General features: G+C 41.7%; 1 protein-coding gene across 4 annotated transcripts in view; it reads right to left on the bottom strand.

The window, feature by feature from the left end:
* The window catches only part of LOC140738636 (anoctamin-2-like), a 134,193-nt gene that overhangs the window by 59,085 nt on the left and 47,912 nt on the right, over positions 1-27,196 (bottom strand). For 3 of the 4 annotated variants that reach the window (XM_073066230.1, XM_073066231.1, XM_073066234.1), the window contains 5 exons: positions 25,668-25,828; positions 11,900-11,982; positions 6,944-6,955; positions 5,696-5,767; positions 3,941-4,021 (listed from right to left, as the gene is read on the bottom strand). In XM_073066230.1, coding sequence (XP_072922331.1) covers positions 3,941-4,021; positions 5,696-5,767; positions 6,944-6,955; positions 11,900-11,982; positions 25,668-25,828 — 409 coding nt within the window. The remainder of the gene's footprint in view (positions 1-3,940; positions 4,022-5,695; positions 5,768-6,943; positions 6,956-11,899; positions 11,983-25,667; positions 25,829-27,196) is intronic. The other variant, XM_073066232.1, reaches the window with a different exon arrangement.

The raw sequence follows: 27,196 nt of genomic DNA, 5'->3' as shown, positions 1-27,196 counted from the left end.
AGGACATAAATAATCTTCTGGAAATTGTAAGGGACCGAGGGTCTAGTGAGATGGAGGAACTGAGGGAAATACATGTTAGTAGGGAAGTGGTGTTAGGTAAATTGAAGGGATTAAAGGCAGATAAATCCCCAGGGCCAGATGGTCTGCATCCCAGAGTGCTTAAGGAAGTAGCCCAAGAAATAGTGGATGCATTAGTGATAATTTTTCAAAACTCCTTAGATTCTGGATTAGTTCCTGAGGATTGGAGGGTGGCTAATGTAACCCCACTTTTTAAAAAAGGAGGGAGAGAGAAACCGGGGAATTATAGACCGGTTAGTCTGACATCGGTGGTGGGGAAAATGCTAGAGTCGGTTATCAAAGATGTGATAACAGCACATTTGGAAAGAGGTGAAATCATCGGACAAAGTCAGCATGGATTTGTGAAAGGAAAATCATGTCTGACGAATCTTATAGAACTTTTTGAAGATGTAACTAGTAGAGTGGATAGGGGAGAGCCAGTGGATGTGGTATATTTAGATTTTCAAAAGGCTTTTGACAAGGGCCCACACAGGAGATTAGTGTGCAAACTTAATTGGGGGTATGGTATTGATGTGGATAGAGAATTGGTTGGCAGACAGGAAGCAAAGAGTGGGAGTAAACGGGACCTTTTCAGAATGGGAGGCAGTGACTAGTGGGGTACCGCAAGTGCTGGGACCCCAGTTGTTTACAATATATATTAATGATTTAGACAAGAGAATTAAATGCAGCATCTCCAAGTTTGCGGATGACACGAAGCTGGGCAGCGGTGTTAGCTGTGAGGAGGATGCTAAGAGGATGCAGGGTGACTTGGATAGGTTAGGTGAGTGGGCAAATTCATGGCAGATGCAACTTAATGTGGATAAATGTGAGGTTATCCACTTTGGTTGCAAGAACAGGAAAACAGATTATTATCTGAACGGTGGCCGATTAGGAAAAGGGGAGATGCAACGAGACCTGGGTGTCATTGTACACCAGTCATTGAAGGTGGGCATGCAGGTACAGTAGGCGGTGAAAATGGTATGTTGGCATTCATAGCAAAAGGATTTGAGTACAGGAGCAGGGAGGTTCTACTGCAGTTGTACAAGGCCTTGGTGAGACCGCACCTAGAGTATTGTGTGCAGTTTTGGTCCCCTAATCCGAGGAAAGACATTCTTGCCATAGAGGGAGTACAAAGAAGGTTCACCAGATTGATTCCTGGGATGGTAGGACTTTCATATGAAGAAAGACTGGATCAACTAAGCTTATACTCACTGGAATTTAGAAGATTGAGGGGGGATCTTATTGAAACGTACAAAATTCTAAAGGGATTCGACAGGCTAGATGCAGGAAGACTGTTTCCGATGTTGAGGAAGTCCAGAATGAGGGGTCACAGTTTAAGGATAAAGGGGAAGCCTTTTAGGACCGAGATGAGGAAAAACTTCTTCACACAGAGAGTGGTGAATCTGTGGAATTCCCTGCCACAGGAAACAGTTGAGGCCGGTTCATTGGCTATATTTAAGAGGAAGTTAGATATGGCCCTTGTGGCTAAAGGGATCAGCAGGTATGGAGAGAAAGCAGGTACAGGGTTTTGAGTTGGATGATCAGCCATGATCATACTGAATGGCGGTGCAGGCTCGAAGGGCCGAATGGCCTACTCCTGCACCTATTTTCTATGTTTCTATGATGAGGCCAAACTCAGGTTGGAGGAGTAACACCTCATCTAACATCTGGGTAGACTCTAGCCCCTTGGCATGAACATTGAATTCTCCAACTTCCGGTAATTCTCTCCCTCTCCCTTCCCCCATCCCAGTTTCACTCTGCCTCCACCTCCAGCTGCCTATCACCTCTCTCATGATTCTGCCTTTTTCTACTTCACATAGTGCTTTCCCCTTACATTCCTTCTTCACTTTTCCTGCCTATCCCCTCCCTGCTTCTCCTACCACCCCCCCCAATCTTTTCCTCTTATTGGTTTTTCACCTGGCACCTACCAGCCTTCTCCTTCCCACCCTCCCCCTACCTTCTTTCTAGGGCTCCTGCCCCATCCTTCTTCAGTCCTGATGAAGGGTCTCAGCCCAAAACGTTGACTGTTCGTTTCCACGGATGCTGCCCGACCTGCTGAGTTCCTCCAGTGTGTTGTACGAGTTGCTTTGTACTCAGACTTTTCAAGTTGTAAGGCGTGAACTTGTGCTACTGTGCCATCCTCTACACACAGATCTTTCTGGTTTGCAGAGTTCTGCATTCATTTGCCATGTAGATAATATGTTTCTTTATTTTTTTCTTGTCAAAATAGCCAATTTCCTATTTTCTCACATCATAGTTCATTTGTCAGATCTTTGTACACTCACTTAACCTATCCATGCACCTCTGTAGCCTCCTTGTTATCTTCACAACTTACTTTGTTACGTCATCAGCAATTTTAGCCAGCAGTCCTTCAATCCCTTTACCCAAATAATCTATAAACTGTGAACAAATTGATATCCTATTCCGAAACCCAGTGGTACATTAACCGCGCATTAAATTAAATGGAGGATTAGGGTTAACCTACCCAACCATAAACAAAATATTTATGCCTATTCTCTACTTCCTGTTAGCCAGCCAATCCTTAATCACACCAATAAGTCACACTTTTATTTTCTTCAACAACCTTTATCCGCAGCATGTTACTTCCTGGAAAAGTCCAAGAAACTGACCAAACATGCATTCCCTTTACTAAAACTCCAGTGACTTGGTCTGCACAGTAGGGTAGTGGTTAGCATAATGCTTTACAGTGCTAGCTACCCGGGTTCAATTCCTGCTGCTATCTGTAAGGAGTTTGTATGTTCTCCCTGTGACCGCGCGGGTTTCCTCCCACAGTTCAAAGGTAGGTAGGTTAATTGGACATTGTAAATTGTTCCATGATTAGGCGAAGGTTACATTGGAGGTTGCTGGGTGGCACAGCTCAAAAGGCAAAAATAACCTACTCTGTGTTGTACCACAATAAAAAAAATATTTCTTTTTCCCTTACGTGTGCTATTGTAATGTCTTTAGTAATAGTTCCTGATATTTTCCATAGACATACATTATTAAGCTAACTGGCCTGTGGCTTGCAGCTGCCTATCTAATTTTCTTTTAGAACAAAGAAGTTACATTTGATGTTTTCCAATTGAGGAATCCAGGGAATTTTAGAAATTTAGAACCTACTTATCAACTATCTCACTTGCCATTGGGATCTAGGCCCACGTGACTCCACGGCTCTAATGATATGTTCTGTGTAACTCCCCGCATGACCATAATCCTCCCACACTCCACAAATTCCTCCCTCGATCCTTTAATTGAATCCGCCAATGCACTTTAGTGAACTGGCAAATGCCCTCATAATTGCCTTACTTGAAATAAGTGTATTTGACTTGTTCTCTCCCTCACTGAACATAAGATTCAGTCACATTCAGATAGATAGTCCCTCAAGGTACCTTCTCTAATTCATTAGTCATTAATTCATTCTATTTCATGGCACAGTTGAATATACTTTACTTTCTAGTTGACTTTAGGATCTACTATTGTAAAAAAAACTACCTTGAAAATACTCAAAGAACTCTTCATCTAAGCTTCATTTTACCATCTGGACTTTCCACTCTCTGCAGATTAAATTCTTTCCCTGACTCCGGCTATGTTAGGCAGCACCTCAGAGCTATGACACAGTTTGTCCCCCTTATCTTCCCCAGGATCAAATTCTGTCTAGTATATTTGATTATAATTTAAACAAGGATGAATCTGAACCTCAACCATTAATTTATTCATCCCAATGAACCCAGGATGTAAAACAAGGAAAAGTAAATCTATTCCTTTCATCCCTTCAACATATAAATTACAAAAGAAGACCAAACATGGCCCAATAAATGTTGCAGTTAATTCAATTTAGGTTCAGCATTAGACAAGTATGATTATTATAAAGGGTTATAGTTACCAGGTTCAGCCCACCCATGGCTGACAGAACATTCTCCCTCCATTTGTTACTGTCTTTTGTACATTCTTCCTGCCCCTTTTCCTGTTGTAAAATAATGTTGTTTATCAGTATTGAAGGACAGACAGTGATCAAAGTCAAACAGGCATCAATAGCAATATGACAGACACTGATCTTATTAAAGCAAGGATTCATCACAGAAAGTTTTAAGCATGAGCCACAATCATACAAGCTCTGAATATTAATTTTACAGAATAAAGACGTCAAGCTAGAAACTCTCTAATGCGCAAAGATATATTGTTGAAACAACAGAGTGAGGTACGTAACAGCTCACTAAGGCTGTGGGAGCAGCAGCTTCATTGATGCTGTTCATTATAAAGGAAAACAAACCTGTCAGTTTTGCTACCCATGAGTTCCTCCCGAAGCCACACACTGTCCGAACTTGGCATTGCCAACGTCCAAAACCCCTACCCAACAGCTTTGTGCAAGTATCTTCTTCAGAATGACTGGTGTTGTAGAAAGTAGTGACTCATCACAACTTGTTTTAGACAATGAGGCAATGCCAACAATTAATATTCCAGCTTTTTAAAATAAACACGAGAAATTCTCTGGATGCTGGAAATCCAAAACAACACACACATCAGGCAGCATCTGTGGAAATATTTGGCTATGGACAATCGACATTTCAGGCCGAGACCCTTCTTCAGGACTGCGAAGAAAGGGGGAAGATGCCAGAATAGAAAGGAGGGGGGAAAGGGAAAAGGGCTGGCTGGAAGATGATAGGTGAAGCCAAGTGGGAGAAGGAAAGGTCAATGGCTGGAGAAGAAGGAATCTGATAGGAGAGAAGCATGGACCGTAGGAGAAAGGGAAAGCGTAAGGACCTCAAGGGGAAGTTATAGGCAGGTGAGAAGTTAAATGTCAGAGTGAGGAATAAAGTGGGGAGGGGAGAATTTGTTTATTAGAAGGAAAAATTGATACTCATGCCATCAGGCTGGAAGCTACCAGATGGAATAGAAGATATTGCTGAGGGTGTCCTCACCTTGGCACAGAAGGAGGTGATGGACCAACAAGACGGAATGGGAATGGGAATCATCATTAAAATGTTTGGTTATTCAGAATTCTGCTTGTGGTGGATGGTGTGGAGGTGCTTGACAAATCAGTCCCCAAATTTATTATGGGTCTCACCAATGTAGGTGAGGCTGCATCAGGAGCACTGGGCACAACAGACGGTTTATTTTGAATGGCCCAGCTGTCATCTAATGTGTACAGCATCACGGTGGGAGTTTGTTAGAGATTTTACCTCAAATGGCTGGTTGGGAATTTTTTTCTCCAGTCTTGCCGAAGGGTCTCGGCCCAAAACATCGACTGTACTTTTTTCCACATATGCTCCCTTGCCTGCTGAGTTCCTCCAGCATTTTGTGTGGGTTGGCTGGTTGGAATATGGTGACAGAATATGCTCATGTGAAGGCCATTGTCATCATGATGGATATCCAGGAAAGGCATTGTGGTGGCCAGGTGTGACAGATCTTGGGAAAAAGGCATTCTAAGAAGATCTATTTCTGCAGTTGGGTTGATGCCTTTCCCAAATCAATATTCTCTTACATGACAGCCCACTCCCAATAGCCTTTATGCCTGAGCATTTCTTGTTGGCAAGGGACGCAGAATGACGATCTCCCAAAACGTGCCACCCCTCCCAAAGTTATCTACAGGGCTTCAGATAAACTTCTTCTGCAGTAAAAATATAATCACGTAACTTACATGTAGTTCTTTTTTTTCTTTTAAAAGTTTCTTCTGTAAAAGCTTAGTTTCATATTCAGGTCTTGGATGTTCCTAAAACAAAAAAAAAACTTGTTAAGAACAATTCAAGTAAACTGAAACCGATGAAATATTATTCCCAGTCAGAAGCATCAAAGAGCTGGAAAATGGTTTCCCTGCACTGGTATATTTTTTTAATTTGAATTTTGCACTATTTTTGAAGGAAGGAAGGAAGTTTTAGGAAAATGTCTTTTTTCAGTAAAGATCCCGAAGAGGACATGGTTTCTATTCTATGATTTTAAGTAGGTGATGGTATTGCTGAGAAATTACCCCTAATCTTCCAAAATCTTAACAATGCAACAATTGATTTTGGAAAATTGTATATGCAACTCCTGAACACAACATTTGTGGGGCAAAAATTATGCACAAAGAACCTGACTGGAGGGAACCAATGTGGGTTTGTAAACAGGTTATATCTGTGACACTTCAGTAAAATCTTTGTGTAAGTAACCAAAGTGATAGAGAGGGGAATATCCATGCATTGACATAGTATTGAGTTCCACAATGTCTCATAAAAGCAAAAATGACTGAATTGAAGGTAAATGTTTAAAAAGGTTAGGCATTAGAAGACTAAGATTAGGTACAGTGTGTATCCACCCAGATAGGAAGGAAGGGGTTGCTGTAATCTTAATAGAATCTGTGCTGGACCTTCAAATATTTATATTTTTGTCTAGTGACAAGGATAACATAACCAAGTTTGCCACTGACACAAGGATGGTATTATAATTGGCATAAACAGAGAGAGAACATCACAAGGAACTAAGTGAATGGTCAAATTTGCGGCAGATGGTTTTCATCATGTTTAAGGTCATTCTGAATGGAGGGCTTCTTGTTTAAGAAAACTGTTTGAAAGTAGTAAACTGTTAATAGAAAATGAGGAGTTGCATAAAGATGGAGTCAATTTATACAGATCACTTAGACATTGTAGACAGATTCAAAATAATCAGGAAAAGGACAAAACAGACTTTCACATATACAAGGTACATTGTAAGTGCATGTTCAGCTCTGTGTAAAAGTCCAGTTAGATCATATATGGTGCTCTGTATACAATTCTGGACCACACATTACAATAAAAACATTCATCTGGGAAGGACAGCAGTACAGATTCTGCAGAATGATATAAGTACTAATGCTGCTGAAATGTACTAAAAGGCAAACAAAGGAAATGTCCACATTCAAACAATCTCAAACCTGTATGCGTTCCTTGATGCATAATTGGCAATAAAAGAGAGAAAGGAATCAAATTTAAAATAAAATCTTTCATAGAAGAAAAGAACATTTCTAGCACAGGGGATCATGTTAGTGGTAACAGTTCCAGAAACACATAATGGCTACAAAAGCTGCATAAATAAAGAATGAATGACAGAAGTAACCATATAACAATCACAGCACAGAAACAGGCCATTCCGGCCCTCCTAGTCCATGCCGAACTCTTAATCTCACCTAGTCCCACCTACCCGCACTCAGCCCATAACCCTCCACTCCTTTCCTGTCCATATACCTATCCAATTTTACCTTAAATGACACAACTGAACTGGCCTCTACTACTTCTACAGGAAGCTCATTCCATACAGCTATCACTCCCTGAGTAAAGAAATACCCCCTCATGTTTCCCTTAAACTTTTGCCCCCTAACTCTCAAATCATGTCCTCTCATTTGAATCTTCCCTACTCTCAATGGAAACAGCCTATTCACGTCAACTCTATCTATCCCTCTCAAAATTTTAAATACCTCGATCAAATCCCCCCTCAACCTTCTACGCTCCAATGAATAGAGACCTAACTTGTTCAACCTTTCTCTGTAACTTAAGTGCTGAAACCCAGGTAACATCCTAGTAAATCGTCTCTGCACTCTCTCTAATTTATTGATATCTTTCCTATAATTCGATGACCAGAACTGTACACAATATTCCAAATTTGGCCTTACCAATGCCTTGTACAATTTTAACATTACATCCCAACTTCTGTACTCAATGCTCTGATTTATAAAGGCCAGCGTTCCAAAAGCCTTCTTTACCACCCTATCTACATGAAACTCCACCTTCAGGGAATTATGCACTGTTATTCCTAGATCTCTCTGTTCCACTGCATTCCTCAATGCCCTACCATTTACCCTGTATGTTCTATTTGGATTATTCCTGCCAAAATGTAGAACCTCACACTTCTCAGCATTAAACTCCATCTGTCAACATTCAGCCCATTCTTCTAACCGGCATAAATCTCCCTGCAAGCTTTGAAAACCCACCTCTTTATCCACAACACCTCCTACCTTGGTATCATCGGCATACTTACTAATCCAATTTACCACCCCATCATCCAGATCATTTATGTATATTACAAACAACATTGGGCCCAAAACAGATCGCTGAAGCACCCCACTAGTCACCGGCCTCCATCCCGATAAACAATTATCCACCACTACTCTCTGGCATCTCCCATCTAGCCACTGTTGAATCCATTTTATTACTCCAGCATTAATACCTAATGACTGAACCTTCTTAACTAACCTTCCATGTGGAACTTTGTCAAAGGCCTTGCTGAAGTCCATATAGACTACATCCACTGCCTTACCCTCGTCAACATTCCTCGTAACTTCTTCAAAAAATTCAATAAGGTTTGTCAAACATGACCTTCCACGCACAAATCCATGCTGGCTACTCCTAATCAGATCCTGTCTATCCAGATAATTATAAATACTATCTCTAAGAATACTTTCCATTAATTTACCCACCACTGATGTCAAACTGACAGGTCTATAATTGCCAGGCTCACTTCTAGAACCCTTTTTAAACAATGGAACCACATGAGCAATACACCAATCCTCCGGCACAATCCCCGTTTCTAATGACATCTGAAAGATCTCCGTCAGAGCTCCTGCTATCTCTACACAAACTTCCCTCAAGGTCCTGAGAAATATCCTGTCAGGACCCGGAGATTTATCCACTTTTAAATTTCTTAAAAGCGCCAGTACTTCCACCTCTTTAATTGTCATAGGTTCCATAACTTCCTTACTTGTTTCCCACACCTTACACAATTCAATATCCTTCTCCTTAGTGAATACCGAAGAGAAGAAATCGTTCAAAATCTCTCCCATCTCCCTCGGCTCCACACATAGCTGACCACCCTGATTCTCTAAGGGACCAATTTTATCCCTCACTGTCCTCTTGCTTTTAATATAACTGTAGAAACCTTTCGGATTTACTTCCACCTTATTTGCCAAACCAAACTCGTATCTTCTTTTAGCTTTTCTAATCTCTTTCTTAAGATTCCTTTTACATTCTTTATATTCCTCAAGCAATTCCTTTACTCCATGCTGCCTATATCTATTGTAGACATCCCTCTTTTTCAGAACCAAGTTTCTAATATCCCTTGAAAACCACAGCACTTTCAAACCTTTAACCTTTCCTTTCAACCTAACAGGAACATAAAGATTATGTACCCTCATAATTCCTCCCTTAAATGACCTCCATTTCTCTATTACCTTCCCATAAAACAACTTGACCCAATCCACTCTCTCTAAATCCCTGCGCATCTCCTCAAAGTTAGCCTTTCTCCAATCAAAAATCTCAATTCTAGGTCCAGTCCTGTCCTTCTCCATAATTATATTGAAGCTAATGCTATTGTGATCACTGGACCTGAAGTGCTCCCCAACACATACATCTGCCAGCTGACCTATCGCATTCCCTAACAGGAGATCCAACACTGCCCCATCTCTAGTCGGTACTTCTATGTATTGTTGCAAAAAACTATCCTGCACACATTTCACAAACTCTAAACCGTCCAGCCCTTTTACAGAATGAGCTTCCCAATCTATGTGTGGAAAATTAAAATCTCCCACAATCACCACCTTGTGTTTACTACAAATATCTGCTATCTCCTTACACATTTGCTCTTCCAACTCACGCTCCCCATTAGGTGGCCTATAATACACTCCTATCAGTGTTACTACACCTTTCCCATTCCTCAATTCCACCCAAATAGCCTCCCTAGAGGAGCTCTCTAATCTATCCTTCCAAAGCACTGCCATAAGATTTTCTCGGACAAGCAATGCAACACCTCCTCCTCTGGCCCCTCCTACTCTATCACAACTGAAGCAACTAAATCCAGGAATATTTAGTTGAGGTTGGTGTAATTCAAGCATCCATTTTACAGTTCCATACATATTATCTCACCTCAATTGTTAATCAACATGTTAATACCTCTATAAATTTAGAACATAGCAGATATGGTGTGAATATGAATAACTTTACCAAGATGATTTTCATTACATTTTAATTAATCTTTCTGTCCTTTTAACCATGTAGCTGACACTTGCTACTTTGTTATATACTACAGCTACAAGAATTTTGTTAATGACTTAGTCCCATTTCTTCAGCCAATACAAGTCAGATACAGTGTAATGTTCTTCCTATTTTATTGCATTAAAGAACCCAACCCTAACCAGCTCACCATGATTAAAACTTCTTTTCATATTTCCAAAAGCACCACCATCACATATGAAGCACCAGTAGCATTATACTGTTTACTTTTAAACTTGTGTCATAAATGCCCCTTTTTTATTTGTGTTAATATTCCTTTATGTATTGTGTGTTTGTTGTATGAACTGTGTTGTGCACCTAGGTCCAGGGGAATGTTGGTTCGTTTGGTAGTATACACGTGAATGACAACAAACTGGAACAAGACCTTAAGGATCATTATAGCAGCTTACATGGACTGTCAATCTGATGTCAATTTAGTTCTGAGCTATGAGTAACACTGTGATAGGGATCCTCAGTCAATAGGAACAAATAATAATTGATTGTGTAAGAGGAATGCTTTTAGCTGACTGAACTATTCAATTTGCCTGGATGGATTGAACCTCAGATCCTGAGAATAAATAGACTTAATGCTCTATTCAGTTATTCAGATTTTTGAGATTTCTTTTGAAGTCTGGGGCATTTTAACTGGTTCGACAGATACTTCAAACATGTGTGAAGGATAACTCTGTGCTCTTGTAGTGAACTTCACCTGCAAACTAATGTCTGAAGGAAATAGGCCAGATAAGGTTACATCACTGAATCAATGGAGAATGGGAAATGCTAGAGGATCCAGTTTCTTTTCTTGCTTAAAAGCTAAAATCCATTCAATCTACTTTTAATCTCAGGATGGCCGTGGAATCCAGACCTTAAAATCAATCAGGCTGATGGAATTGCCAAGGACAGGTGCACCCACTGAAAACACACAGGAACAAGTGAGGGCAGCAGACCAGATCTACGGTTTGTAACTTGCTTAACAAAGTATAGATGTTAAGTGTTCATTGCATCCAATATTGTGCTAGAGTGGTTGAAAAGTGTTATTAACCCCTTATTACATTAATGCAAATAGTTTGGAGCTTAAAGTGACACCAAGAACGTGACAAGAATGTGACATGCAGGGCTGAAGGGTGGAAGATGTATCCAGGGAGGTTTGGCTTTTGTTAATATGCCCAAGTCTGATGAGACTTGGCTTTAGTTGAAGAACTCCATCGACATTTGTTGAGAGATTGATGGTATGAACAGAAATTAATTTAGAGAGGGAAAAAAATGAGGTTACCTCCCTCATGGAACTATAGGCATTATCTGCTACCTGTAACTCAGCAACCCCACCATTTCATGTGAGCACCGATGTTAAAGATGCTGGGTGAACCTCGAGCTGTTAAGTGCCACTAAGTATCACAACATTTACTTCATTACCGACCTGATTTGTACGGCAACTCGTGCTGCTTTTAGGAGTTTTATTATAATATTGGGATTATTCCACAATACTCACTCCCAGCGGGATGGTGATCTTAATGAGAGCACACAATCAGTGTTGCTCCACTAAAGAATATGAAACAAATGGAAACACTCAGCAGCTTCAGAGCATCTGTGGAAAGGGAGCTGACATTTTAACTCAAAGATCTATCTATATTATAATTCTACCACAAATGCTGCCTGACCTGCTGAGAGTTTTTGGATTTTATTGCCGTTATTTCCAATTTCCAGCAACTGCGGCACATTTGTTTTTAACTGTACCTTGCTGCATTATTTCCAACATTATTTCTCTCTGCCAAGGATTATTGAATTACTTAGTGTGGCTCTTAAATGCTAGATATATATTCAATGTCAAAAGAAATTTAACATTTCCTCACTTCTTCCTCTTCCAGACCAGTCAAATCCCATTGGTAACATAATCTCATCTGTCGTCGCTTCCAGCATTCCAGGAAAAAGGTTGCTGTGAAGAAAGCAATTTTAATGAAAGATGTTAATAAAAAGTAGTCAGATTATAAACACAATCGGCAGCTGCCGACTTTTTCATTTCTTTCCCAAATGCCAGTTCCAGGAACAGTTCAGCAAGACATTAATTCTATTTACTGCCTTTGGCACCTCTTATAGAACTGTGAGTGGGCCAAAAGAAACACCAGTGAATATGAAGTACAAATTCTTGTTCGTTCCGTATAGTGACAAACTTCTGAGGAAACATGAGTTCAAATAACAGCCATAGGTGTTAACCCAACTCAGATTATCACCAGTCAGTGAGTTTTACAAGTTACACATCTGTCTTTAGTGCACTAAAGTGCTATCTTCCAGACCCATGACCACTACCATCTAGAAGGACAAGAATAGTAAATACCTGGGAACACCACCACTTGGAAATCCCCCTCCAAGTCACTCACCGTCCTGACTTGGAAACATATCGCTGTTCCTACATTGTCGCTGGGTCAAAATCATGGAATTCCCTCCCTAACTGCACCATGGGTGTACCTACACCTCAGGGACTGCAGCAGTCCAAGAAGACAGCTCATCACCACCTTCTCATGGGCAACTAGGGCTGGGTAATAAATGCTGGCTTAGCTGGTGATCCCCTCATCCCGTAAATGAATGAATAAATAATGTTGAATTACACTGCATATTTATAAAAACAAACTGACATTTTTTTTACATTTCCACCTGAAACAATGACTGTACTCTTTTCCATAAATGCTGCCTGGCCTGTTGAGTTCCTCCAGCATTTTGTGTGTGTGGCTTACATTTTGTAATGCCTTTATCTTAAATCAGAGTTCTGTGAAAACTCATAGAACTCCTTACAGTAGAGTGACTGGCTTTTGCAAAAAGCTACACACTGCTTCACAGAACTCTGATTAGATAAAATGGACATCAAGTCAAAGAAGGTGACTGAAAACTTGCCAATGTTGCACAGAGAGGATCTCAGAGGTGGAGAATGGACTGAAAAGGCAGAGAGGTTTAGGGAAGAAATACATGAGCATTGGTGAACCAGAGATGCGACTGCCAATAGTGGGATGAAAGATGTGGAGATCCACAGGAAGTCAACAACAGAGGAATGCAGGGCTAGAGAGAAGTCTGGCCGGAATTTACTACAAAGGCAGCTGAAAGACTGGCAAGTAGAAAGTAAGGGAATAGCATTTGATATAGGTTAGGAGTTGGGCAACAGTTTTGCATGAGCTTAGATGTGTAAATGCCGAGGACAGGAGAATAGCAACACAAACAATAGACTGGCTGCACTTGGAGATGCCCAAGGAATGAATGTGAGTCTTAGAAATAGATTGGGAGAGACAGGCAATGTCATAAGATGGAATAAGTAGAATTTCTGATGGAGAAGAACTGGCTTCACATTTGCAATCACAACCTAATTCACTCTGTGGCCGGGAATCAGAACAGAAGGATATAAATTTATGGTTGGGACAGAAGGTGGAGAGTTAGGATATCTTGATCTTGATGAAAATGAGCAGTGATTCACCTGGTGCTGAATATTGTATGAACAATTAGACAGGGAAGAAATGCAAGAGTGAAGGCGTGGGTCTGTACTTTCCCAACAGGAGCAAATTAAGAAATCATTCTAGGGCTGAGGAGTAGATTGAAGACTCAAGAACAGAATGGAAATAAAGACTTGGGAGATGAGAATAGGAATTGGAAATGATTCTCATTGGAGAAAGTCATGTTTGCAAGGTCAATTTTTTAAAGCTGGGGTGTAACAATCAAAACTTAATGTGAGGGGATTTACGAGAAGAGTGCTCATAAAATGCTGCATGGGACTTCCAAATCCAGATGGTTATTGTTAAAATATTCTAATATATTGACTTTGAAAAGCCTGGCTATTAATCAAACTCTCTTAATTCATGGTAAATTAACTTAAATAAAAATGTGATGGCATAGTTCAATGCTCCTTAAGGTTTTAATATATAAAACAATTACTTACAGGAGATTATTATGTATTAGAAACATACAGGCATTCAACTGCTAGCCACTGCCTAATATCGTTTGGTTTCTGAAACTATTAACCAAATGTCATTATTTCTTTAAGCAGAGTTTAGTTATATTTATTTCAATATGTAGTCAGAAGAGGATGAGGTTGTTCATAAAATAAAGGTTTTTCCCCGAAACCTTTCTCTTTATGTGAGTCAAGAAAACAGATCTGCATGCACTGTGATTATATATCAATACTTGGAAAATTGGGAATGCTACAAATCAGGACCTGACTGACAGCAAGATGAGGACGAGATGAATTAATTAACAGTATTTCACAGTGGTAGGCTGATGCATTCCTGCTTCATGGAGAATGGCTAAAATCCTCCAAATTTCCAGACTCAAAGACCTATTCCACCAGATGTTCCATGGACAGAAAATCTAGATCGAGCTGAGATCACTTTTCAGAATGCCATGGCAGATGATTGTGATGTAACCAAATTCTCCCATGGCTACAATTTGCCGAAGCTCATCTTCTCATAAGACCAATACATACCATCTTATGACTATCAATGAACCCATTAGCTGACAAGTTGTTCCTCACTGCTCCTTGTGGCACACTGGGCAGCATTTGTGGCTGTTTCGTCTATTTTTTTTTGTGAGGCCGTGTTGCTAGTTCGATGCTTAACCCAGCACGGATGGAAAGCATACAAGGAGCCAACCGGATTCAAATGCAGGACCACTCACCGTGAAGTCCGGTATAGCTGTCACTACACCACCAGCTAGCTATGAGCTGCAAAATTGAACCTTTGGTACAGAATACTTTTCCTAACAAAATCATCTTGCCATCTCTGAGAAGAATTGTAATCGCTTGATATAAACTGAAAATGACATGATTATGATAGAATAACTGACCTGGCTAAAGCCATGAAATTTTGCTTACTTTTTTGGCACAGGTTTACAATACAAGTAAAAGAAGATTAATGTTTTTTAAAATTTCCCGTTGTCGCATTTTTCTCTTCATTATTCCAAGCTTTCCCCTATAATAATTCTCCTTTTGGGCTAGACTGAATGCAGAGTTCAATCACTCCAAATTTACACCTCCTTTCTCAGTGCTTGTGCTATTAATTTTACAATCCTTCAATCTGATCGAATAAGGGCTACACAGTCGGTTACCCCGTCCACTTTGGCTCCAAATTCCCTGATATCCCAGTACAATATAGTCAGCTTATATTTTTTAGTAACATAGCAGGCCAGAAAATAAAAATATGATCAAAAACCACTAGGCTTTACAACTCAAGGTGTATTAAGTAGACTAGGCCTAGGCATTCCTGAGTTTAGCAGAATGAGAGTTAATCTCACTGAAGAGCGAAACATGTTGACAGGGCAGGGGTGTAACTGATATTTCTCATGGATGTCATGAATCAAAGCAGGGCACAATCTCAAAGTAAGCCACTCCAGTCAGAGATTAGAAAAACTTTTCACCCAGGTGGTGGTGATGAATCTTTGGAATTTTACATCCAAGAGGCTGTAGAGGCTCAATCATTGAATATAATCTAGATAGAATCATAGAGTTGTAGAGCATAGAAAACAGGCCCTCAGCCTATTGTCTATTTTGCCCATCCACCCTAATCCTATTTATATGCATTAGGTCTGTATCATTCTATATTTTGCCAATTTAAAAGTCTGTCTAAATGTCTCTTAAACCTAGAACAGGGATACCAATCTTTTTTATGCCATGGACTAATACCATTAAGCAAGGGGACTATGGACCCCGGGTTGGGAACCCCTGGCCTATAAGAACATAAGGGAGCACAGCATTGGAATGTGATGTCTTTACCAGACAGAATGTCAAATTAAAATAATTCTCTTCTGCCTGCAGATAATCCATACCATATCCCTCTGTTCCCTAAATGTTCATATGTGTACTTAGCAGCTTCTTAAATGACACTATTGCATCTGCTTCCACCACCACTCCAGGCACCCTCCACTTTCTGTGTACAAAAAAATGTGGCATACGCACCTCCTTTAAACTTTCCCCTTTTCATCTTAAATGTGTGTCTCCTGGGGCTTCCATTTCTCCCCTGGGAAATATATACTGGTTGTCTACACTGCCTATGCGTCTTATAATCTTAGAAACCTCTATCAAGTCTTCTTTAGCCTCCAACACTCCAGACAAAACAACTCACATTTGCTCAAGCTCTCCTGAAAGCTCATATGCATCCTGGGAAATCTACTGTACATCCTTTCCAAAGCCCTAACATCCAGAATTGCACACAATTATATCTGATTTCACTGTCTCCTCTTACCACAAGTTCCAGGTAACAACCATCGTGTTTAAAATAACTTTCCCCTCAAATCCCCATTAAAACACCTTCTTCTGACATCAAACCCACACCCTCTTGTTTTTAATATCCCAAGCATGGCAAATAGTTCAATATTGAGAATTGAGAGATAGGATAATATATGAATGTGATGTTGAGAGAAAAAATCACCAATAATCATATTGAGTGGCAGAGTAAACACCAGCTGAATTTCCTACTCATAATGTTTCTTCTTATATTTTACTCTATATTAATTTGTTAGCATGTTAATTACCTTAACTGATGAACTCTTTGAAACTGGTGGGCTCGTAATTCCTAAACTTTATCTACTGGAAACTGCATCATTTCAGAAAATGATACTTATGCTTTAACTTTGAATTTATGATATTTTCATTGTGAAGAAAAAAATGATGTTGCTGCATATTTATTCCAAGTTTTAAATAATTAATCAATAATTCCTAACAAGTGATTTTTTTGCCATTTACTTCTGGACTATGAGCAGATCTGTGTTCACAGACTACTTTCAGGCTTCTAAACCTTTATTAACCATCTGTATTCTTAAAACAGGACTAGTGGTCTTCTGCTGCTATAGTCATTCCACTTCAAGGTTCGATGCTCTTCTGCATACCACTTTTTAAATGTGTGTTATTTGAGTTACTGTCACCCTCCTGTCAGCTTGAACCAGTCTGGCTATCCTCCTGTGACCTTCTCATAAACAAGATGTTTCACTCACAAAACTGCCGCTCACTGGATGTTTTTTTCTGTTTCTCGCACCAATCTCTATAAACTCTAGAGACTATTGTGCATGAAGATCCCAGGAGATCAGCAATTTCTGACATACTCAAACCACCCTGTCTGGCACCAACAACCATTTCACAGTCAAAATCACTTAGATCATATTTCTTCCCCATTCTGATGTTTGGTCTGAACAACAACTGACCCCCTTTCTTCTTCTTGTAAAGTTTAATGGCAGTTGGCAGACCAACATAAGATGCATTACTGCCACTTCCTGAGGTGTAGTGTAGAGTAAAGAGACAGGAAGTATACCCATTAAATTCTCCTCTCCACAATAAATTCAAACAATATCAAAGAGTCTAAAGCTTTTCAGAAAGTCAAACACACACTTATATACATAATGTGGCAGAGATATCCTAACAAACTTTTCATGTTAAACTGTGTCTGTCCAAAGATTAGCTGTTTCCTTTGCATCTCATAGGAATGACATTTAAACAATATACGCTGCACAATTTCTTGACAAGCACACTCTCTACAAATGCCCGTATCATGCATATTAATTCTGAACAAGGAATTATTCAAACTAGAATGTCTAATACATAAACGTATATGTATAACCTCTTCCCTCCTTTATACTCATCTCGAAGTTGAGTTCCCACCATCCCTCATCTGAATTTTGTATAAAAGCTGTCCTTTGTTTTCTTATCCCAACTTGGTTGCACAGTTTTTAATTATGAACTGACCCTCTTGACCATGTTTGCATACTTCTATGCGTTGAGTTGCTGCCACATGATTGGATGATTAGATGTTGCATTTACAAGCAGATGTACAGGTGTATCTAATGAAGTGGCCACTGAGTATATACATTGCCTGGAGTGATCGTGGTTCCCACAGGCAGTGAACCCAGATGAAGCAGTGTCTCCTGCTCAGAAGTGGACAATAGTACTAATACAAGACAGATTGCTTTTATAAGTACACTTTATAAAAAACTCCCCTCATTAGACAAACTGGAATAGCCGCACATCTGGCAATGAGTTCATCAGCTGTCCAATCAAATCCTAAGCATAAAGTAGAACACTTTGCTTTGAGGAGGGAAACATCTGAGGAAGATTGCAAGCCACTTGCTTTCAACCCAATGGGATGCCTGATTTGAAAATTCCACTGAAATGTTTCCTCTAGTTGTTTATTTTCATGTATAACATCAATCAATAAAGGATACTTATCTGCTCTGAAATATGGATTCCTTATCCTCAAGTACAAGATGAAACAAACAAAACAGCTGTTTTAAAATGAGTACGGACCACTGTACAAGCAGTTTACCCTCAAAGTGGTTTCGAGTTTGCCATGTAGACTATCATTGGCCAAGCATTTTGTCCGGTCATTGTAAGGTTCACCTGAACTTCTCTTCATTTGGGCTAGAACATCAGGATGACTAAGATTATTCTATGAATAAACACAAGAATCCAAGAAAGGAGAAGTAGACCCTCAAGCCTGACTCTGTCCTGTTACAAAGATAAAAGATGGTGGCGCGCAGAGTCGCAGTGGCTACTCTGGCTCCCAATAATGTTGTTAGCTTTCAATTCTTAGATAGTGTTTCAAAGCTTCTGGTCAGGGTTTCAGTCATCCAAAGCTCTACGAATACAGCATCACTGAACTCTTAGACAAAATGACATTTAATCCGTTTGCAGTGGAGTTAATAGACGAGGGAGTTTATGGACACCAGACCTGGCGACAGCAACCGGGCCTAAGTGGCTCAGCTGAGGAAGCGGCAGTCGCAGATGGTGTGAGAGGAAGCAGAAATATGGCAAGAGTGCTGGGGCTCTAACTCAGCTGAGAATCAACCCAACCAAACAGTTGGTACCATCACTTTTCCTGGCCAATGTCCATTCACTAGATGATGAAATGAACTTAATGAGACAGAGAATAAGCATATAGAAAGAGATGAGAAACTGCTATACTTTGGTTTTCACTGAAATGCGGCTAAACAATAACATGCGCAACACAGCGTTCCAACTCGATGGGATGACGCTGTTGCGTGCAGACAGAAACTCCCTGTCGGGGAAATTCAAGGGAGATGGCTCACAAACTCAACTGTAGCTAGCAGTCTCTGTTCTAGGAAAATTAGGCATCTTACCATTAAGTACTGGCCACAGTATCTGCTCAGGGAGTTTACTGTTGCGTTCATCAACGTTGAGCATGAACACCAAGGGCACATTGGGAGAGCTTTACAGTATCATCAGCTCTCTACAAAACAAGCATCCGTACAGTCTCTTCTGAATGCCCAGGATGCTGCCTTCATGTGCGGTGACAGAACAGTCTCAGAGTGCCCAGGTGAAACCTCATATTAGGCATCAAGAGGACAAAGGTGCATACATTCAAAAAGTTAAGGAACACCTGTCTGATAACGACCCCTGGTATATGTGGCAGGACATCGAGGGCATTATTGACTACACAAGGGAAAACAGTGTTGATTGTACCAGTGACGCTTCCCTCCCTGATACAATAAACAATGTTTTTACATGCTTTGACGAACCAACGTAATGCCAGCCACAAAAGCTAACCCACTCCCTAGTGAGCAGCCACCGTCTGTAGACAGTGAGATGGACTCTGCGGAGTCAACTACCATAACGCAGTCAGGCCAGACAACATCCCAGGCTAAGGACTCAGGGAGCATGCACACCAGCTCATTGACATCTTCAACACATCTTCACTCATCCAGTCTGCCATCCCCAATGTGCTACAAATCAGCCGCATCATCTCTATACCAAAGAACGCTACACCTTCAGAGCTAAATGACTAATGCTGGTTAGCATTGATGCCAATCATACACAAAGTGATTTGAACTGCTGATAATTGCACAAATCAAAAACTTCATTCCTGTCATGTTGAAAACTCACCAACATGCTTACCGACAGAACCACTCTCTGACAGATCTGTCATGTACCTGGCCCTGACACACCTAAGAAACAAGGATACTTTGTCAGTATGCTGTTTCTGGATTTCAGGTCAACACTATTACCCACAGATCCCTTGGGGAACAAACTCCTACTCCTTGCTCTAAATACACCTCTGTGCAACTGGCTGTTGCACTTCCTAACCAACAGACCTTAAATAGTCAGGATGCACAGCCACTACTCCCTCCCCATCATCCTCAACAAGGGTTTCCCCCAGGGCTATGAGCTGAGCCTTTTGCTGTACACTGCTCACACAGGACTGCAGGGCCAAACCCTCGAGCAGTCTCGTTGTAAAGTTTGCCGATGACATAGCAGTGGAACAACCATGAGACAGCCTACAGAGAGGAGGTGGAAGAGCTCGAGGCCCGGTGCCAGGCAAAAAACCTCTTCCTTAAAGTCAACAAGATAAAGGAGATGATTATCGACATCAGGAGACCTCGCACCACACACGGCTCCCTTTACGTTGCAAGCAGTTTCAAACTCTGGGGAGTAGTCATTACATACAACCTCTCACCATCTCAGAACACAGTCAAGAAAACTGAGCAATGACCCTACTTTCTGAGGAGGCTGAGGAGAGCTGGCCTTTGCACATCCACACTGACGTCATTCTACAGATACATAGATTGTGCATCCATAAATTGACGCTAGGCTGTACAGAAGGTGACTGACAGGGAATAATGCAATAGTGGTGGATTTAGTGGCTGGAGGTGTTCATCAGTCTTACTGCTTGTGGAAGGTAACTGTTTTTGAGTCTGGTGATCCTGGTGTGGATGCTATGTCAACTCATCCCTGATATCCATGAGTAGGGTGGGTCAGATGTTACTGGCTGTTCTCTGGCACTTTGAATTTATTGTGTGTTTTATTGTTTCTTATGTTCTGTATGTTTTTTTGTGCTGCATCTGATCTAAAGTAACAATGATTTTGATCCCTTTTCTTGGGCCGGCCGGTAATGTGGCTTCAGTACTGGACTTCGAGGCAGATGGTCTGGAGTTGTCACGGTCCGGTCCATGGACTCCAGACTCTGGGTCTTCTGGCGTTCCCTTGTCTCATTTGGGCTTAATCGTAGGTACCTGATTCTCGTCTTGGGGCCGGGAATATAAGTGGCCCTGGGTTTGAGGCTGGGTGTGGGTTTGCCCTGTCAGTATCATATCCTTGCCTCTGTGTGGGTTTGTCCTGTTGGTATCCTGTCCTCACCTCTGTGGGGTAAGTCAGGCTGTCTTTGCTGTTACCCTATGGTGGGATCTGTCCCCCTGGTCCTCACCTCTGTGGGGTAAGTCAGGCTGTCTTTGCTGTTACCCTGAGACTGGACTGTTCCCTTCCTTCCCTCTGGAGCCCTGCCCTGCGACCTGTGTCTGGAGCCCTGCCCTGTTTGGAACTGCCTGTCTGTGTCCACACATTTGCTAGGTAGGTCTGGCTGTTTTGCCACTACCTAGTGTTGGGAACTGTCTCATTGTGTTCAGTGTTTTGTGTAATGAGTCCTGGTCCTATGTCCTGTATCCAAGGAGGGGCCCTGGCTTGGTGTTGCATGTTCCTGTCTCTCCCTTGACCAGGGCTCTGTTCTTGTCTTGTCGATGTGCCTTGCCCAGCCTCGTGCTGGGATTCCCTTGTCCTGTCCAGGAGTCTCACGTCCAGTCCTGTGCCTCTCCTCGTCCTGCAACCATTTCTTGTCCTCGCCTGGTTCTGGAGTCCGAGCCCGAGTCAAGACCCAGGTTCTGGGTCCTTGTCCAGTCTCTGGCTCGGAGTCCAAGCCCAGGCTCCTAGTTCCCAGTTCCATGTCCTGGTTCTGCTATCCTTGTCAAGTCCTCGTCCAGGCCTGGAATCCTTGTCTGGAGCCTGTGTCATGTCCAGTGTCCGTCCTTTCTTCCTCACTTCTCTTGCTTCCTTGTCATGCCTAGTCCTGTTTCTGGTAGTTCAGTGTCTGTCTTACTCTTGGGTTCACTCCCTTTGCCCCCCCCCCCCCATTATGACAGGAGTTTGAATCCCATTCTGTTTGGAATCCCAGCTGGATCCTAATCTGGGCAGCAGCAGTATCTGCATGGAAGAAAGGGCTGGACAATGCAATCTATTTCTGTATGTACAAAAAAGCTGGATGAACTCAACAGGTCAGGCAGCATCCGTTGAAAGGAGCAGTCAATGTTTCGGGTCGAGACCCTTTGTCCTGACAAAGGGTCTCAACCCGAAACGTTGAATGCTCCTTTCAACGGATGCTGCCCGACCTGCTGAGTTCATCCAGCTTTTTTGTACGTCTTGATTTGACCACAGCATCTGCAGTGTACTTTGTGTAATCTATTTCTGTATCTTGCCACCAAAACCCTACTGACAACTACATGAGCAAACACGAGGAAATCTGCAGATGCTGGAAATTCAAACAACACACACAAAATGCTGGTGGAACACAGCAGGCCAGGCAGCATCTATATGAGAAGCATTGTCGACGTTTTGGGCCAAGACCCTTCATCAAGACTAACTGAAAGGAAAGATACTAAGAGATTTGAAAGTAGTGGGGGGACGGGGAAATGCGAAATGATAGGAGAAGACTGGAGGGGGTGGGACGAAGCTAAGAGCTGGAAAGGTGATTGGCGAAAGTGATACAGAGCTGGAGAAGGGAAAGGATCATGGGACGGGAGGCCTCAGGAGAAAGAAAGGGGGAGGGGGGAGCACCAGAGGGAGATGGAGAATAGGCAGGGTGATGGGCAGAGAGAGAGAAAAAAAACCAAACAACTAAATATGTCAGAGATGGTGTAAGAAAGGGAGGAGGGGCATTAACGGAAGTTAGAGAAGTCAATGTTCATGCCATCAGGTTGGAGGCTACCCAGCCGGTATATAAGGTGTTCCTCCAACCTGAGTTTGGATTCATCTTGACAGTAGAGGGGGCCATGGATAAACATATCAGAAGGGGAATGGGACGTGGAATTAAAATCAGTGGCCACTGGGAGATCCTGTTTTCTCTGGCGGACCGAGTGTAGGTGTTCAGCGAAATGGTCTCCCAGTCTGCGTCGGGTCTCACCAACATATAAAAGGCCACAATGGGAGCACCGGACACAGTATACCACACCAGCCGACTCACAGGTGAAGTGTCGCCTCACTTGGAAGGACTGTCTGGGGCCCTGAATGGTGGTGAGGGAGGAATTGTAAGGGCAGGTGTAGCACTTGTTCCGCTTACAAGGATAAGTGCCAGGAGGGAGATGAGTGGGAAGGGATGGGGGGGATGAGTGGACAAGGGAGTCACGTAGTGAGTGATCCTTGCGGAAAGCAGAAAGAGGGGGGAGGGAAAGATGTGCTTGATAGTGGGATCCCGTTGGAGGTGGCGGAGGTTACAGAGAATTATACGTTGAACCTGGAGGCTGGTGGAGTGGTAGGTGAGGACAATGTGACAACTACATGATCTGGCAACAATTCAATGGCACTCAACAACACTTGTGTTCAGGAAGTGATCTTGAATTGTATAGAATAAATTGTTGGTTTTAACTTGACAAATCCAAAAATGCTGGATCTCACTTTAGTTTAGACAGACTCACTGATTCTCCAGTACGTTTTATGACTTGGAGTATTGTGATAATATTTGGGCTCCACAACTATGTGCTGGCATTGGAGAGGGTCCAGAGAAGGTTAATGATGATGATCCTGGGGCTGAAAGTGTTAGCATATGAGGAGCATTTGATGGCTCTGGGCTTGTACTCACTGGAATTTAGAAGAATGAGTGGATATCATATTGAACTCTACCAAATATTGAAAGGCCTTGAGCAAGGGTTCCCAACCTTTTTTATGCCATGGAGCCTTACTGTTAACTGAGGAGTCCATGACCCCAGATTGGAAAACACTGGACTAGAGTATTTCCAAAAGTGGGCGAGTCTACGAGCAGAGGGCACAGCCTTAGAAAAGGATGTCCCTTTAGAATGGAGAAGAGGAGGGATTTCCTTAGGCAGCAAGTGGTGAATCTGTTGAATTCATTGCCACAGGGACTGTGGAGGGCAAGGCATGGCTCTATTTAAAGCAGAGTATGACAGGTTCTTGATTAGTAAGGGTGACAAAGGCTACAGAGAGAAGGAAAGGGAATGGGTTGAGAGGGAAAATAATTCAGACAAGATTGATTGGCAGAGCAAAGTCAATGGTCCTAAATGCCCTATTACTGCTCCTACGTCCTTATGAACTTGGTATACACATTACTTCATTAAAGATTAACAAACTTCAAGAGAGAATATCCCTTCACATCTTAGTCTTATCTTGAAACAGTGCTTCAACATTCAAACTCATCTACCGAAGGAAACATTCTCATAGCTTCCAGCTTGAGAAGGTCTTGCAAAACAATACACCTCAAAAAGAAATAACTTCTGATTCTTCCAAAACTTAATACAACATTCTTGACTCAAGATCAATCCAATACAAAAAAGATTAGTCCCAACTCTTTTATATTTCCAGAACACATTTACCCAGAACCCCTTGAATGTTGTTAAAAGCCTCCCATTGTTCCGAGACTTATTTACTTTGAAGTAGGTGCTTTCAATTCTCTTTTGTTAATGCTCCTCCCAGTAGAACTGGCCTTATCCTAATTTAAGGCTCTCACTCCTATTTTGCTTTTGCCTTTTTCCATAACTATGCTAATTCTAAAATAATTATGGCCACCACCACCAAAATGCACCCCCAGAGACACTCCTTTACCCGGCCCATCTTCATTCCCTGAACCAAATCAAGAATTCCCACCACCAACTGTTCCCTTGGACCAACTACATCCCTAATCCCGACTCTTACCTGATTTGCTATCCATCAGCTAAAAAAAACTTAGAATAAAGTTTAGGAATTCTAAAATTTAGGAATTCAATACATTCTGTAGTGTTAGTATTAGGGCTATTGTATTCTCTGCCCTCGAACACAATTTTTAGAAATAATACCTACACATTTATTCTTTCCTCTCCTTTGGATTGCCTGGAAGTCTGCAGCACATTACCAGCAGTGTGATTACCCATGTTCTTTACTTTAATCCATGTTGTCTCCTTAGGATGGTAATGACGTCACTCTGGCACACTGGGTGAGATATGCTGCTGAGAACGTAGGTGTTAAACTGTAGTACCACCTCTTCATGCTTTCAGTTAATAATTAATTTCCTTGAATAAAAGTGGCTAAATATCTATACAGTGCTGTTTTTCCTTGCATAGTCAATAATGCCCTCGATGCCCTGGCACTTATGCCAGGGATCGTTATCTGACAGGTGTTCATTAACTTTTTGAATGTATGCACCTTTGCGCTCTTCGTGCCTACACAAGCTGTTACACAGCTTGTAAAACAGTACCGAAATCCACAAGAAAGACTGCAGGTGCTGGAAACCTGGAGCAGCACACACACATTTTTGGAGGAATTCAGCAGGTCAAGCTAGTATCTACGGAGGGAAGTGAACCGTTGACATGACAGACTGAGACCCTTTATCAGGACACTTGAAGCCAAACTCCTGATGAATAACTGCAGCCTGAAACGTCGACTATTCCTTTCCCTCTATTGATGCTGCCTGACCTGCTGAGTTCTCCAGTACTTGGTATGTATTGCATAGGGAACCACATGCTCAATCTGCTTAAGAGATTCTGGAGAAGCTAACAAGTAGCCAATATGCACTTACGGTATCCAAAGGCTGAGCACCACTAGGCAGGAATTAGTACCACCTGCTATATAATTATTACTTAACTAAAAGCTGAACAGCAGATAATTCTTACCCCAGAGGACCATGAAGATAGAAAAAAAGACCGTAGCAGGATTATCAAACAAATGGCTGGCACGGGCCGTGGCACACGCTGTACTGAGATGCCAGTAGTCACAGGACTTGTCACAGAGTGGGCACATGGTGAAGTTATTCTGCTCATCACACATCTCCATACTGAAACAAAGAGAAAACCAAAGGATATTGAGGATTTGAACTTAGCTAACACAATCTTATTTCCATTTAAGTCAGTTATCTGTGATGCAAATTTTCAAAATGGGAAGAGTTTTTTTTTAATCACCTTCCTTTATTATTCCCATGATGAACCCCCAAGAATTCCCATCCTCTTAAGTGAGGTCTCAGGAGTTGTGGGTGTGATGGGCGAAGCCAAAGGGCCAAGGGAAAGCAGGGGACTTGCCTGAATGTTGTCTCACTTTAGCTCTAGATTGCACTGGGGATGCCCAATAAATGAAGTTAATGTCTCCATTGGCACTGCGTTCAGAATGGAGGCTGGTGAATTAAGTCATTCCATGCGCACTTCTCACAGAAATTGTGGCAGGCACACAAGGCTGAATTACATGAGGAATTGAATGTTTCTCTACTTAAAATGTCAACATTCCCCCCATTTCCATTGTAACTGAAGCTGGCCTGAACAAGTGCTTTCGGTGCTGAGTATAATGTACTTCAGCCTGAAAATATGTATGGTTCCTTGTCCTTTCAGCTGTCTAATGAAAGAAAGAGAAATGGCCACAGAACAGAACAATTTCCAGGCTGTATAATCAATCTAAACTGCTGCTTGTTATTACTGATCACAAGGATCTTTCAACTATATTCTGTATTCAAGGTGTGGAACTTTTATCAGTTGAGGTTATTGAGGTAAATGGATGTTTCGAGGGTGAAGCGTGATGAGTACAGTTCATACTCATGAACTGAGGCAAAGTATGGTAGGAGCAGATCTGTGCGGAGCATTAACACTTATATAGACCTCAGGGCTGAATGGCTTATTTCTCTGTCATCAATCTCCTATTATTCTATGTACCAATAGTTTTTGATGGGTATTACAAATCACTGATTCAATTGATAATCTTCTTCCTTTGCCCATTACACTGCTGGCGTTTAAGTCAGCAATGAATGTCCTCCATCTCTGGCGGCGTTCACAGCTTCCTTCACCGTGTCAATAGCTCCCTCTCGATTTACTGTCAGTCATGCAGGTCCCGGGTGGAGACTCAGGAATACCATCGTACAAAGATGTGGAAGGATTCTTTATTGCTGCTTCCCTAAAAGTTTTGTTTAACCAGTCCAGGTTGTTAGCCCTGAGCTGAACCCTGAACCCGGATGCCTCTGCCCTTTGACCTGTTTGGTGTGGGTGAACGTACCAGGAGCCAAAGCCAACTGATGGTTCAACAGCACTTTAAATGAACAATATTATACAACTGTGATTGTATAATATTATATAATTGTGTAATTTTGCTAGAATCAGACAATTCAATAATATTAAATGGATTAAATGCTCTTATTTCTTCTCAATAAATGATTAGGCATTAA

Source organism: Hemitrygon akajei, chromosome 14 (genome assembly GCF_048418815.1).
Source record: "Hemitrygon akajei chromosome 14, sHemAka1.3, whole genome shotgun sequence".
In the NCBI taxonomy this organism is placed as follows: Eukaryota; Metazoa; Chordata; class Chondrichthyes; order Myliobatiformes; family Dasyatidae; genus Hemitrygon; species Hemitrygon akajei.
This window is presented reverse-complemented; position numbering and strand designations above follow the sequence as displayed.